Source organism: Hibiscus syriacus, unplaced genomic scaffold (assembly GCF_006381635.1).
Source record: "Hibiscus syriacus cultivar Baekdansim isolate YM2019G1 unplaced genomic scaffold, ASM638163v2 tig00110500_pilon, whole genome shotgun sequence".
In the NCBI taxonomy this organism is placed as follows: domain Eukaryota; kingdom Viridiplantae; phylum Streptophyta; class Magnoliopsida; order Malvales; family Malvaceae; genus Hibiscus; species Hibiscus syriacus.
Window position 1 is genome coordinate 2,320,867 of NW_024062762.1, and position 14,154 is coordinate 2,335,020.

The 14,154-nt window shown below is 28.4% G+C and overlaps 1 protein-coding gene across 1 annotated transcript; it reads right to left on the reverse strand.

The window, feature by feature from the left end:
• Nucleotides 1-12,069: 12,069 nt before the first annotated feature.
• On the reverse strand, nt 12,070-13,499 carry LOC120129471. Its single transcript, XM_039146959.1, has one exon. The coding sequence runs from the start codon at nt 13,407-13,409 to the stop codon at nt 12,327-12,329; it is 1,083 nt and encodes a 360-aa protein (XP_039002890.1). The 5' UTR covers nt 13,410-13,499; the 3' UTR covers nt 12,070-12,326.
• Between the last annotated feature and the right edge of the window lie 655 nt (nt 13,500-14,154).

Consider the following 14,154-nt stretch of genomic DNA (forward strand, 5'->3'; position numbering starts at 1 on the left):
TGAAATTGGCTCTGAGATTGGAAAGTTGTTGTTGACAAGCAGCGGTCCCTTCGTCGTGAAGTTGAACTTGCATTGTCTGGAGTCCAATATCCTTCATTGTGAAGTTGAAATTGGCTCTGAGATTGGGAAGTTGTTGTTGACAACCAGCGGTCCCTTCGTCGTGAAGTTGAACTTGCGTTGTCTCGAGTGCCACGATATCCTCCGTCGTGGAGTTGAAATCGCGGATGGCCCCTTCGTTGTGAAGTTGAGCCTTGACTTGAATATCCTTCGTCGTGAAGTTGAAATCCAAGTATTGTATGTTGCAGGTGGACACAATTCCCTTCGCCGTGAAGTTGAAACCGTGGAGACCCCTTTATTGTGAAGTTTGGCTTCGAGCTAGATATCCTTCATCGTGAAGTTTAAATCCACTCTCGAGCAAATTGTGTCGCTTTGAGTTCAATATCCTTCGCCGCGAAGTTGAAATTGACTCTAGCTAAAACCTGAAAAAGTTATGCATATATGTGATGCTATGGATGCAATGCTCTTAGGTGTGCCTAAAATGCATATGCAACATATGTTATCTTGGGGCTCTTGAGAGACATCTCGATCTCCAGTTGCCTGTCTGGAATCTTGATTCTTGAATCTTCAAATTTTGATCTCTGATCTTGAATTCTTCAAATGTTCAAATCTGATGTGCACATTCTATTTTTGATTTGAGAAATGCTTCTCAACCATCTCAAGTATGTGCCTGAGCTGAGTGTAACGGTTCAGATGATGCTTCAAAAGAAGTTGCCTTGAAAGAGATATAATTCGTTTCAAGGGAAACGATCTCAAAGATATCTGTTGTTTCATGAGAAACGGTCTCAAGGGAAACAAAATTATGTTTTAAGGGAAATAAATTTGAAGATTTTGTGTTTCAAGAGTAATTGTCTCAAGGGAGACAAAATTTGTTTTAGGGGAAATAAATTCAAAGATTTTGTTTCAAGGGAAACTGTCTCAAGATAGACGAAAATTGTTTCAAGAGAAACTGTCTCAAGAGAGACAAAACTTTGTTTCAAGAGAAACTATCTCAAGAGAGACGAAATTTATTTCAAGGGAAATGTTTTCAATGTTTATGTTTCAAGAGAAACTGTCTCAAGGGAGACAAAATTTGTTTCAAGGGAAACTGTCTCAAGAGAGACAAAACTCTTCTAGTGAAAACGGTCTCAAGCGAGACAAATCTTGTTTTAAGAAAAACAATCATGAGTGAAATAAATCTTCTTTCGAGTAAAACAGTCCCAAGTGAGACAAAGTCTGTTTTAAAAAAGCAATCTCAAGTGAGATAATCATCTGCATTAAATGAGACTGTCTCAAGCGAGACAAAATTTATATTGAAATGTCGATCTTTCCATCTGTCGAGTTGGTTGAAGTGTAGCTTCTTGCTGCTGAGCTAAGCAACCGACATCAATCTTTAAAGGTGCTTTTGAATCGAGTATCCTTCGTCTTGAAGTCGAACTTGACTCTAAAGCTGTAAAAATTATGTACGTGGAAAGAAAATGATAGATATGATGCTCTAAAATGTATGCATAAGATGCATGTAACATGAATTGGTTATATTTTATCTCTTGAAAAAGGCCTGATAATTCGCATTAGGATGTTGAATCCCCAAAGATGCCCAAAAAAATGCCCCAATATTTCATGTTGAATCTTCAAAGATGCCCCAAATGTTCCTCATTTCTTGCTTCAGCATTGATTCTGAGCATGAATTTTGTGTCTAAGAGTCACATGTCATTTACCAAGATCCACTCTAGAGAGATTGTCTTGTTTGAAAAAATGTTTTTTTTTCTCTTTTAATATCAATTAAAAGAGTTTCAAAAAATGTTTAATCCTAAGTTTTTAAAATATTGCCCCTTTCACGGTTTTACAATTGAGACAAATCATAAAACTAGAGTTCATTGGATATCAAAGAATTAATTATAATGTTAATCCTTCAATAAATTATAGCTATTTGACAAGTGCCAAGATCAAAGCTATCTTTGGGAAATGGTTAAGTAAGGAAAGGATAAAAAAAGTCTCAGGTTATTGTGTTTGGTCAAATGTTTGGCATTTTTGTTCATTTGATGCTCAAAGGTTTGGCATTGGATGCTCAAAGGTTTGCCGGGTAGCTTTTATGCTCTTCTACTGGAAGTGTTCTCCGACTCCCAGCCTTCGTTGTCACACTCGGATTGTGCGATGCCTTATCAAGGAATTTGTGTGATCGCCTCAATTGCACAATTTTTATATTCGAGCCGCCTTTTCAGGTTTTCAACTCGAACCCTCCTTTAGTTTCAAGACGTCATTCGGAATTTACATCTTGAACCCCCCTTTGTTATTTTTCTCTATCATGCATTAAAGACATTGTTTTTCGCAAATAAAGATTAATCCTGACGGGCGGGATGAAATCTGAAGATAGTCTCTCCTGTTTAGAAATCCATGTATGATTAGAAAGGATTTTTAAGGCACGTAATGTAGGCCATGGTTCATGGTTATGAAAGAAAATGATAAATAGGCCCAAACAAGTGTTTCAGGGTGTTAAACCAAGGATCAATTCATTTTGATACCTTCAATCTTGTCTTTCTCAAAATGTCTCTTTCTCTTGATGCTCTATGATCTTCGAGTGAAGTGATTCGGGAATGATTGTGCTTGATCAATCTCGTAGTTTGAAGCTTGATGTGCCATTTATCTTTAGGGAATCTTTGCATGTGCTTTTTGTCCCTTTTTCTTTTTGTTCTTTTTTGCTTTTGTTTTTTTGCTTCTTCTTTTTTTTTTGCCCTTTTTATTCTGATTGAATCTTTGCACTTGGCATCTGGTTCACCTTTTGGTAACTCCTTTGGATTGATGTCTTCACTCATGTGAGCAGATTTCTTCTATATTGCCCCCCAGTGTGGAGGGTGATCCTTGGTTAGGGTTGAATCAGAAGAAAATACTATAGGCTCAAAAGGGGACACAAGGGATATATATTTTTTTGTTGTGAAGGGATAAAGAAAGAAATCCGTTCATCATTTCATACATGTAAATTTTCACAGAAGAGGTATCCCCAGGGGGATAGATTTTCAGGATTAACTTTATTCACATGAAAACAGTGCAGTTAATGCGTGATAAAATTATATCGAATGATTTTCTTTTTTTTTCCCCAGATGTCTCAATGTTCAAGCTCCCCGCAAGATGCCCCAAGTTGTGTCTTTAGAATAAAGCTCATGTTCAGATGAACAACTCAACGCCTTGGGTTAAAATGTCAATTTTGAGTCTAAAAAGACAGTGGTGTGATCTTATTGACTCAAAGAAAGGTATGAGTGTATCAAAAAGATAAAGGCAATTTTCAAGAATTTCAAAGAGAAGTTATGTCAAAATTTGGTAATTTTGGTAATGATCAAGGTATTTTATTTTGGGGTTTGAGACATGATAAGAAAGGTCTAATCTTGTCATATGTCAAAAATCTATAATTCTTGAAGAGTTAAAAGAATCCTTAATTCATTTAATATTCGAAGAACTAAAGATTAAAATTTGTTCAATTGCTCCACCTTAGAAAGTAGCATAAATTCAATCGTTTAAAAGATTAGGCAAACATGAAATATCAGTGACGTGTTCAAACAAAACAATCCTCTAAGTGCAAATGGTATAAGCCATGCCCCATTCTTCGGCTGTCAATGCCCCTGAATCCGTCAGGTTTTAGATCTTGCGCTTCAGCGCCTTATAGTTCTCAGAGGAATGTTTGGAGCATCCTATGTGGCAACTACAAATAGCCTCAACATTGTAGCCCTTAGAATATGTGGACTTTTTTCTCAGATCATCTTGGCAGGTTTAGTCGTACAACCAGCTGATTGGGCTCATTCGTTGTGATAGTTTTTTATGATGTTACAATCTTGCTTCCATGTGGTGTCATATGGTTAAAACCACTTCATCGAATTCTCCATGAAGAGATTTCATGTTTATGAAAATACTTAAAAAATGAAATGTATATGCAAAATGCATGAAATGTTCGAGGCATTGATCCAAAAACATGTATGTTATTGTAAATAACCTTTATTGGGACAAAAGTGTTTTATCTTTTAAGAGACAATAAACATATTTAAAGGTACATCCGGACTAAATCCTCTAGGCTCGGAACCGGTTGACTAGTCATTTGCCTTCGTCTTTCACCGGTTGAATAACCTGTCGAACCGCTCCGGCCTCTCTGGATGAACCGTGAAAATGTTGAGTTTTTTTTGTATTGGTTCCCAAAAAGTGTCGAATGACTTCATCTCTGGCTTTCATCCTTTGGTGAATCGGAAATTCCATTGAAATCCTCCATCAAATGGGTTATTCGAAGTTCATTTGCTTGTTTCTTGAATTTGTCGACAGTGACTTGCCATCTTGTTCTTGTTGTCTTTGAATGGACTCTCGAGGTCAGTAACCTTTTTCTCGTCTTGCCCCTGCCACCTTGTCAACCCATTTTTGAAAAGTTAACTTTTGATGTACTTGATTGTGGCACCATGAATGTGACACATAGTTGTCTTGCAAATTGTCCTCATTTTCTTTCTGAGCCCTTTTCGGACCATAGCCGGACCCCTACGTTCTTATCTCTTGTATTACACCCCTTTGTCCATTAATGCAGATTATTCATGTTTTAACAAACAAGTTTTTGGTGGATCACACCTCTTTTAAATGATACAAATAATGAAAACAAATAAAAGAGAACAAAAGTAAAATAGAGTTAGTGAGATAAATCAAAACAATAAAAACGAAAAATCCTACCCCACATGATATCTACCCCACATGCTTATTATTCCTACCCGGACATGATCTCTATCCCGCTGCTAATCTCAAACAAATCCTAATCGCATATTTGTCTAGTTCGCATGCTTTGAACATAAAATAAGGCAGAAATAAAATCAAACCAGCCTAAGGTTTGGAATGAGTTTTGGGTGGGCTCTAATTCTCCATCATCTCCCAGTTTAGGTTCTAAAAAACGTACCCGAGTTCTCCTTGCCGGTGCCCCCTTGGGCTTGCCAGACCCTTAGTCCTAAACCCTCACAGGCTTGTATGACTAAGTTAAACTCGAGAGGACACTTCCCTTATGCCGCACGGTGAATAAATTCACACGAAGACATAAGGTATATGAATCCCGAAGGCTACTTGCTAGGCCCGCACGGTGAATAAATTCACACGAAGGCGTCGCTTTCACCCCCACTTAAAATAGGGTTTGGAGCTCGGGTATAGACCTTAGATGAAAAAACTTTGAGGCTGAATCATGAGAAAACGATTAGTCCAACTATTTACTCGAAAATATAATCAAAGTGAGTAAAAAGGATCGAAATATACCTTAAAATTTAAACTTACCCTTTCGTTAAAAAACAACTGGAAATTACCTTAGCCTGACTCACTTACCTGTATCCCCAGCGGAGTCACCAAGCTGTCGCAACCGTCTTTCGATTGGGCCCGGAATTGGGCTTCGACTTAGGAAAATGGATTGGAGTCGCCACCGATCATTTATTTAAAAATAAAGGGTTGATCGATACCCTATTCTTACCTGATCTGCGTCTTACCAGAAATATGTCGGGCTCGGAGTCGTTACGGTCAAGGAAGGATTAGCACCCTTGAACCGCCCTTTCGGTACTACGTAATTTCCAGTTGTCTTAATTAAGAAAAATAACAAGTTAAATTAAAAGATAAAGTTTCGACCCCAATTACTTACCCTTTATTGATTTGAAAATATCCTTTTATTTCCTTTTCGAATCCTTTACAATAGCTTTGCCTTTGTATCTTCCCGTGCTTTCCTCTATGTGGAAATAGGTTTAAGATTTTTATATATTTCATATGTAATTATATTATATAATAGATATATTTATATATAATATATTAGTATATAATATACTATAGTATATATATATATATATATGTCATATGTAAACTATATAGTATATAAATATCAACTATAGTGTATATATATAGGTCATATGTAAACTATATAGTTTATAGATATAGTTCATATGTAAACTATAGTTTATATGTAAATATTAACTATAGTTTATATGTAAACTATAGTTAGTATATAAACTATATAGTTTATATGTAAACTATATTCCATAAATAAATATCAACCTTAGTATATATATATTTATATATATAGTTCATAGTACTATAGTTCATATATAGTATATAAATATAACTATAGTTTATATAAATAGTATAAAATATAGTATATAAATATAAATTATAGTAGGGTTTTATATAAATATAAATATAAATATAAATATAAATCTAATATAAATAATATCAAATATAAATATAAATATAATATAAATATAATATAAATATAAATATAAATATAAATAAAATATAAATAATATAATATAAATATAAATATAATATAAATATAAATTAAATAAATATAAATATAATATAATATAAATATAATATAAATATAAATAAAATATAAATATAATATAAATATAAATATAAATATAATATAAATCAAATATAAATAGAATATAAAAATATAAATATAAATATAATATAAATATAATATAATATAAATATAAATATAAATATAAATATAAATATAATATAAATATAAATATAAATATAAATATAAATATAAATATAAATATAAACTAATATAAATATAAATATAATAAATATAAATATAAATATAAATATAAATATAAATATAAATATAAATATAATATAAATATAAATATAAATATAAATATAAATATAATATAAATATAAATATAATATAAATATAAATATATATAATATAAATATAAATATAAATATAAATATAAATATAAATAAATATAAATATAATATAAATATAATATAATATAATATAAATATAAATATAATATAAATAAATATAATATAAATATAAATATAATATAAATATAATATAAATAAAATAAATATAAATATAAATATAAATATAAATATAAATATAATATAAATATAAATATAAATATAAAATATAATATAAATATAAATATAATAAATATAAATATAAATATAAATATAATATAATATAAATAAAATATAAATATAAATAAATATAAATTAAATATAATAAATATAAAATAATATAAATATAAAATAAAATATAAATATAAATAAATATAAATATAATATAATATAAATAAAATATAAATATAATATAAATATAAATTATAATATAAATATAAATATAAATATAAATATAATTAAATATAATATAAATATAAATAAAAATATAAATATAAATATAAATATAATATAAATATAATATAAAATAAATATAAATATAATATAAATATAAATATAAATATAAATATAAATATAAATATAAATTAAATATAAATATATAAATATAAATATAAATATAAATATAATATAAATAAATATAAATAAAATATAAATTAAATATAAATATAATATAATATACTATAAATAAATATAAATATAATATAAATATAAATATAAATAGAAATAAATATAATAAATATAAATATAAATATAATATAAATATAAAATATATAATAAAATATAAATATAAATATAAATATAAATATAATATAAATAGAATATAAATATAATATAAATATAAATAAATAAAATATAATATAAAATATAAATATAAATATAATATAAATATAAATATAAATATAAATAAAATATAAATATAAATAAAATATAAATATAATATAATATAAATATAAATATAAATATAAATATAAATATAATATAATATAATAAATATAAATATAAATAAATATAAATATAAATATAAATATAAATAAATATAAATAAATATAATATAATATAAATATAAATATAAATATAATATAAATATAAATATAAATATAAAATAAATATAAATATAAATAAAATATAAATATAAATATAAATAAAATATAAATAAAATATAAATAATATAATATAAATATAAATATAAATATAAATATAATATAAATATAAATATAAATATAAATAAATATAAATAAATATAATAAATATAAATATAATATAAATATAAATATAAATATAAATAAAATATATATAAATAAAATATAAATATAAATATAAATAAATATAAATATAAATAAATATAAATAGAATATAATATAAATATAAATATAAATATAAATATAAATATAATATAATATAAATATAATATAATATAATAAAATATAAATATAAATATAAATATAAAAAATATAAATATAAATATAAATATAAATATAATATAATATAAATATAAATATAAATATAAATATATAATATATAATATAAATATAAATTAAATATATAAATATAAATATAAATATAAATATAAATATAAATATAAATATAAATATAAATAACCCTAAACCCTAAATCATATATATATATATATATATATATAAACTATATAATTTATACAATATATATTATTTATAATTATACATAATATATAATAAAATTATAGTTTATATATATTCATATATAATTTATATATAAATTATGTATTTTTCTATATAGTTCAATAGTTCATATATAACTATATAGTATTATAGTTTATACATGGTATATATTTTATACTTGATACATATAATATATAAACTATATAGTTTATATATATAATACATATACTTTATATATAAACTATATAGTTTATATTATATATGTATATATTAGTTGTTTTAATTTTTTTCTCAACTTATTACTTATTTCTATTTATTAATTCGTCCATAACTTTTTAAATGAGTATAATTTAGTATATTTTGTATTAATTTCAACCTCAAAATTTAAAATTATTTTGATTTGATCCATTTTGTGTTGTTTAATATATTTAAATTTTTATTTTTAATTTCATATTTGTTCAATTTAGTCCTCCAAATTTTATTTGCACCTGAAATTGACCCATACTTATTACTTATTTATATTTTTAAATTGGCCCATAACTTATTAAATGAGTATAATTTAGTATGTTTTTTGTATTAATTTCAACCTCAAAATTTAAAATTATTTTGATTTAATCCCTTTTGTGTTGTTTAATATATTAAAATTTTTATTTGTAATTTCATATTTGTTCAATTTAGTCCTCAAAATTTTATTTGCATCTAAAATTAACCCATACTTATTACTTATTTCTATTTTTAAATTGACCCATAACTTTTTAAATGGGTATAATTTAGTACTTTTTGTATTAATTTCAACATCACAATTTAAAATTATTTCAATTTGATCACTCATCAATGTGCGTTGTTTAATTTATTTAAATTTTTATTTGTAATTTCATATTTGTTCAATTTAATCCTCCAAATTTTATTTGCATATGAAATTGATCCATACTTATTACTTAATTTTATTTTTTAATTGGCGCATAACTTTTTAAATGGGTATAATTTAATACTTTTTTGTATTAATTTCAACCTCATAATTTAAAATTATTTTGATTTGATCCCTCATCAATATGTGTTGTTTAATTTATTTAAATTTTTATTTGTAATTTCATATTTATTCAATTTAATTCTTCAATTTGTATTTTTCATAAAATTGAACCATGATTATTTATATTCTTAGTAATTTACTCTAAATCATATACAATTACAAATTACAATTCAACGTTCGCGAAAGACGAAAATAATTAATCCAAAAATAAAAAATTACTCGATTTGAACTCAATCCGTATCTAATATAGATCCGACATGAATTTTATCTGCCAATGATGTGACCCGATCTGAACGAGATCCGTCTGATATCCATCTGAACTTAAATTAACTTGCTTTTTAACTGCTTTCGGACCTGAATTGTTTTGACCTGACCTGGTAACTATCCGAACTGAAAATGACCTGACCTGAACCCGATCTGGATCTGGTGTCAAATCAACCTGAAAATAACCCAAACTGATTTGACATGACCAGATCCCGATCTGGTGTCAAATTTACCTGACTTGACCTGTATCTGATTTTACCCGACCTGCCAAGATCCGACTGAAACTTGAACGATTACTCGATTTTACAACCATACTCAAAACCCTCATACAATTACCAAATTAACTACCCTTAAATTTCTAATACTTAATATAAAATTAATTTAACAACCGTTAAATTTGATCGTTATATAACATTGTCAACCATATAAAATTTCAAAAAAATTATCTTTAAAAAAATACTAAAGATTATATTTTTTTCAAAAGCCCTTAATTTTTTAAAATTATAAAAAATCCCCAAAATTTTAAAAAATCTTAATTTCAATCCCATCACCACAAATGCCATCAATTGGCCGATATTTCGATGACGTCTGATAGCCCAAACAACCAATGGCTGAACCCATATGATTCAAGTGACGATTGCAACAAAAAAAAATGGATGATTGTAGCACCACGATTCCTTTTGTCATCGATGATTCCAAGGATTCTTCGTCTGTCATCGGGAAGGAGGACAAAAAGGGGAGATGGAGGGAGAGAAAGCAAAGGGGAAAGGGGAAGGGACGACGGTGCAAGGTGGAGAGGGAGGTCGTGATAGGAGTTCTAAATTCTTTTCTTTCTTTTAAAAGATTTATATTTTATTTAAAAAAAAAAAATTTCAGAAAAAATATATACATGAACCATGTCCCTTAACAATTTCTTTTAACAATAGACACAAAAAATAACAGAGAAAACGCTAAACACATATTTAAGAACCAAAAATCAATTTTCAATATGGTTTAAGTACTTATTTTTATATTAAACCAATTTCTAACCTCCCTTGTCAGTGGCTTTCCTCATTCTCTCACTCTCGTCTCAAATTTGCCATCATTATAAGGCGCAACCTTATTTTTCATTTTTGTTTCTCTAAGATTGTGGGTAATGTTTTGTTAGCACATACTTCTTCCTTGAAATACATTGTTTCAGTGTATGGTACTTCCTAACTTACGGGTATCCGATCATTACGGGCCAGAACATATGCCAAGATTTTGATACCCGAAAATCTCAAGCACCCAGAATAAAATACGGGTACTCGAATATGAAAACCCCTACCTGTTAAAAGCAAATTTCCCTTTTCCTCCCCCTAAGTAGAAATTGTTCAAAAAAAGTATCAAACCAAGCCACTTTAGTGGTAAAAGAAAAATGTTATTCTTCCTAAAGATCTCCGGTTCAAACAACTATGTCTACATGTGTGTGCATTGTCAGTGGTTAATTTTTTTTTAACAAATACTACCCTGTAATCACTCCAAACTAATATAAAAAGATATTACTGAAACAAGGATTATACCATAATTTATATAAATATTCAAAACTTTAATCTAAATTTTCAAAACATAGGGGTGCTTATTGTAGTAAATATTAACACCAAGAGCGCAATTTTTCAAACACAAAGCAAATAGCAAAAGACATACTACGATGAACCTTACAGAAACCACTAACAAAAGCAAATTTCCAAAATCAGACCAAGATAAATCAAACAACAAAGCCATTAGCTTAATGCAGAAGTGTAATACCTAGCGCACAGGAGATTAAAGTTTTTGAGCCAGAACTACCTCTATTATCTGAACTCTACAGTTTTCCTAAAGCACGTGTTCGACATTTGCGCCAACACACTCAGTCATGAGCATGATACCAGGGTACCGTCCTCCAATATACAGAAAATCTCGAAAGCAAAATAATCCAGCATAATCATGTTGAATATATATATGTACCTAACATGCACACCCGAGTCCAGTTAACATAGGCCAGCACCACTTAGAACAAGATAATTGGATGTTCCAATTTTCCTCCAGAAGAGGAATTAGAATTATTTTAGAAGCATCTTTCAAAAGTTCTCCAATTTGAAAACTGGAAGTCACAGGCTTCCAAATGTTATTATACATGCATACATATACACACACAAACATATATATAGAACTAATTTGTGAAAGGGAAAAATCTTTTGAAGCTAAAACAACCAAGATCAGGGAACAGGCAGATGAGGCAATGCCCCAATCCCATCTCGGTCCATTACCATTCCTAGTTTTTCAGGCAATCAAGGACACCAAAAGGAATTCCACTCAAGCAAGATATTAAAATAAAACCAAAGGTTCCCAAAAGACAGATTATGATAAGCAATAAAAGAAAATGGTCTTAAGCGAATTAATATCAAGAAAACGTACCCTTCGATGGACACACATTCAATATCCGGCGCTCACCCTAAAGCTGAGTAACATTGGTCAAGGAAAATATGAACTACAAAGCCAAAACTTGCTGATTTGGGATCAATTGCCTCATTCTTATCCCCCTTCTTGTTTTACATGGCTTAACATACATTTACAAGAGAATGATGCTTCAATTATGTTAAAAAATGTACCGATACCCGAACACATTCAGTATTCCGACACTCGTCCTAAATCCAAGTAACATAGGTCTAGGCAACAACGAACTACAAAATCAAACTTGCTGATTTGTTCTTTCCCTTCCTTGAGTTTCTTTTCTTAACTGCCTGCTGATACATATCTAACAAACCCGGAGCTTCATCCTTGTTCTTAGTTATATATTCCTCCATAAATTTCTTTTCGGACAAAGTAAAAACCCAAACAATCTTCTTAGCTTCTTTGATCAGTTTCATTGACTTCAAAACCTTCAAAACTTCATACCTTGCCAGAATCCGTTTATCAGTCGAATACAGAATCAATTTCGGGTATGATATGACCGTCCTGGCGTCCAACTTCATCGTATTCACGTAAAAATCCATCAAATGCCTGAGTTTTCTCTCCGAACAAGCTAAACAAACAGGGTCTTTCCTTAAAGTATTAAAAACTTCCTCTCTAGTCCATCCCACGCTCATAAAAGCTTCGACTTTTTTCTTCCAATTACTCTCGCTCACCGAACAAATAACCCTAAGAGCATGTATAAACCTAGGTTGCCCCGGTTCGAGACCGGCTTCTTTAGCCAAATTAACGGCGTAAACCATTCGACCATGGCTCTGCAAGATAACCCTAGGTTGAAAAACCAACAATCTCGATATCCTATCGACCAAAACCCCTTCATTAATCAGCAAATTAATATTTTTTCGAACAATAGCATTAGACGTAAATAACCATGAAGAGGATCGTTTAATGGCAACCAACAATTCATCATCTTTCAAAAATTGGGATAAAATCTCAAAGCACGGCTTAATCTGAGATTTCAAGCCTCTAGAAAGAACCAAAGGATTCGAGGCGACGAATTGAGACAGAAGCTTACCTTCAAAACCCTTTTCAATGAAATAATCGAGCTTGGGCTTCATCCATTTGTTGAATCTGGAATGTACGAACGCTGGGCGATATTTGAGCACTTTGGCGATTTGGGTATCGTTGAATCCGTAGGATTTCAAAAAGTCGAAGAAGGGCGCGGATTCCAGAGCGGCGTTTTGGGGTGTTTTGAGGCGTTTGGGGTTTAAAGGGGGCGGCTTTGGAATTGGGTTGGTTTGAAGGAAACGTTTGTGGATGAGTAAAAGCAGATTTCTGAGAGGGGTTTTCGCCATTGTAGGGGAATGTTGGTTTTAGAGTTTAAGCAGACGAAGACCAAGAAGAAACCCCCTTTAATACAGGGTTTTATCTTATTACTTTCACAAAAAATCAAAATCGAGGGTTTTGATTTGTGATTTTTTTCTGAGTTTTGTAGTCCGTATTTATCATTTCGATAATTAAATTTTTATATTTTTAAAAATAAATTACATAAATAATTATTAATGTTTGATTAGACTTATTTTTTATTAAAATTTAAAAAATAACGATTTGATCATTAATTATATTAATTTTTAACAAATCAATCACTTGTTGTTAATAACTGTTAGGGTGTGTTTGGTTGGGGAATATGAGATTCATGGGAATGGAATTTACATTCCTCCGTTTGGTTGTTCGGGAATGTCATTCCCGATAATCTTACATTATCAGTTGTAGATTTTTTTGGGTATATTATCGGGAATATCATTACCTCCTTTTTTTAGATATTGTTGGATTACCAGCGTTTTGGATTAAAATGCCCTTAAATTTTTTTTCTTTCAAAAATATTCTTATCTTGTCATTGAATAATAAAAATTTTATGAACGTTAAATTATAAATTTATCTTTAAACTATTTTAGATTTATAAAAAAAAAATCTATAATTAAAATTTTATATGAAGTTCAGGGGTAAAATAAAATTTTACCATTTCATTAAACCTTTTTATATTTTTAATTTTATAAAAAAATTATATAAATTTTATGAATTTAAATTTTTTAAAGAAAA

Excerpts from the sequence above, each read along its gene's own strand:
- LOC120129471 (XM_039146959.1), bottom strand. The coding sequence starts at position 13,409 with ATGGCGAAAACCCCTCTCAGAAATCTGCTTTTACTCATCCACAAACGT.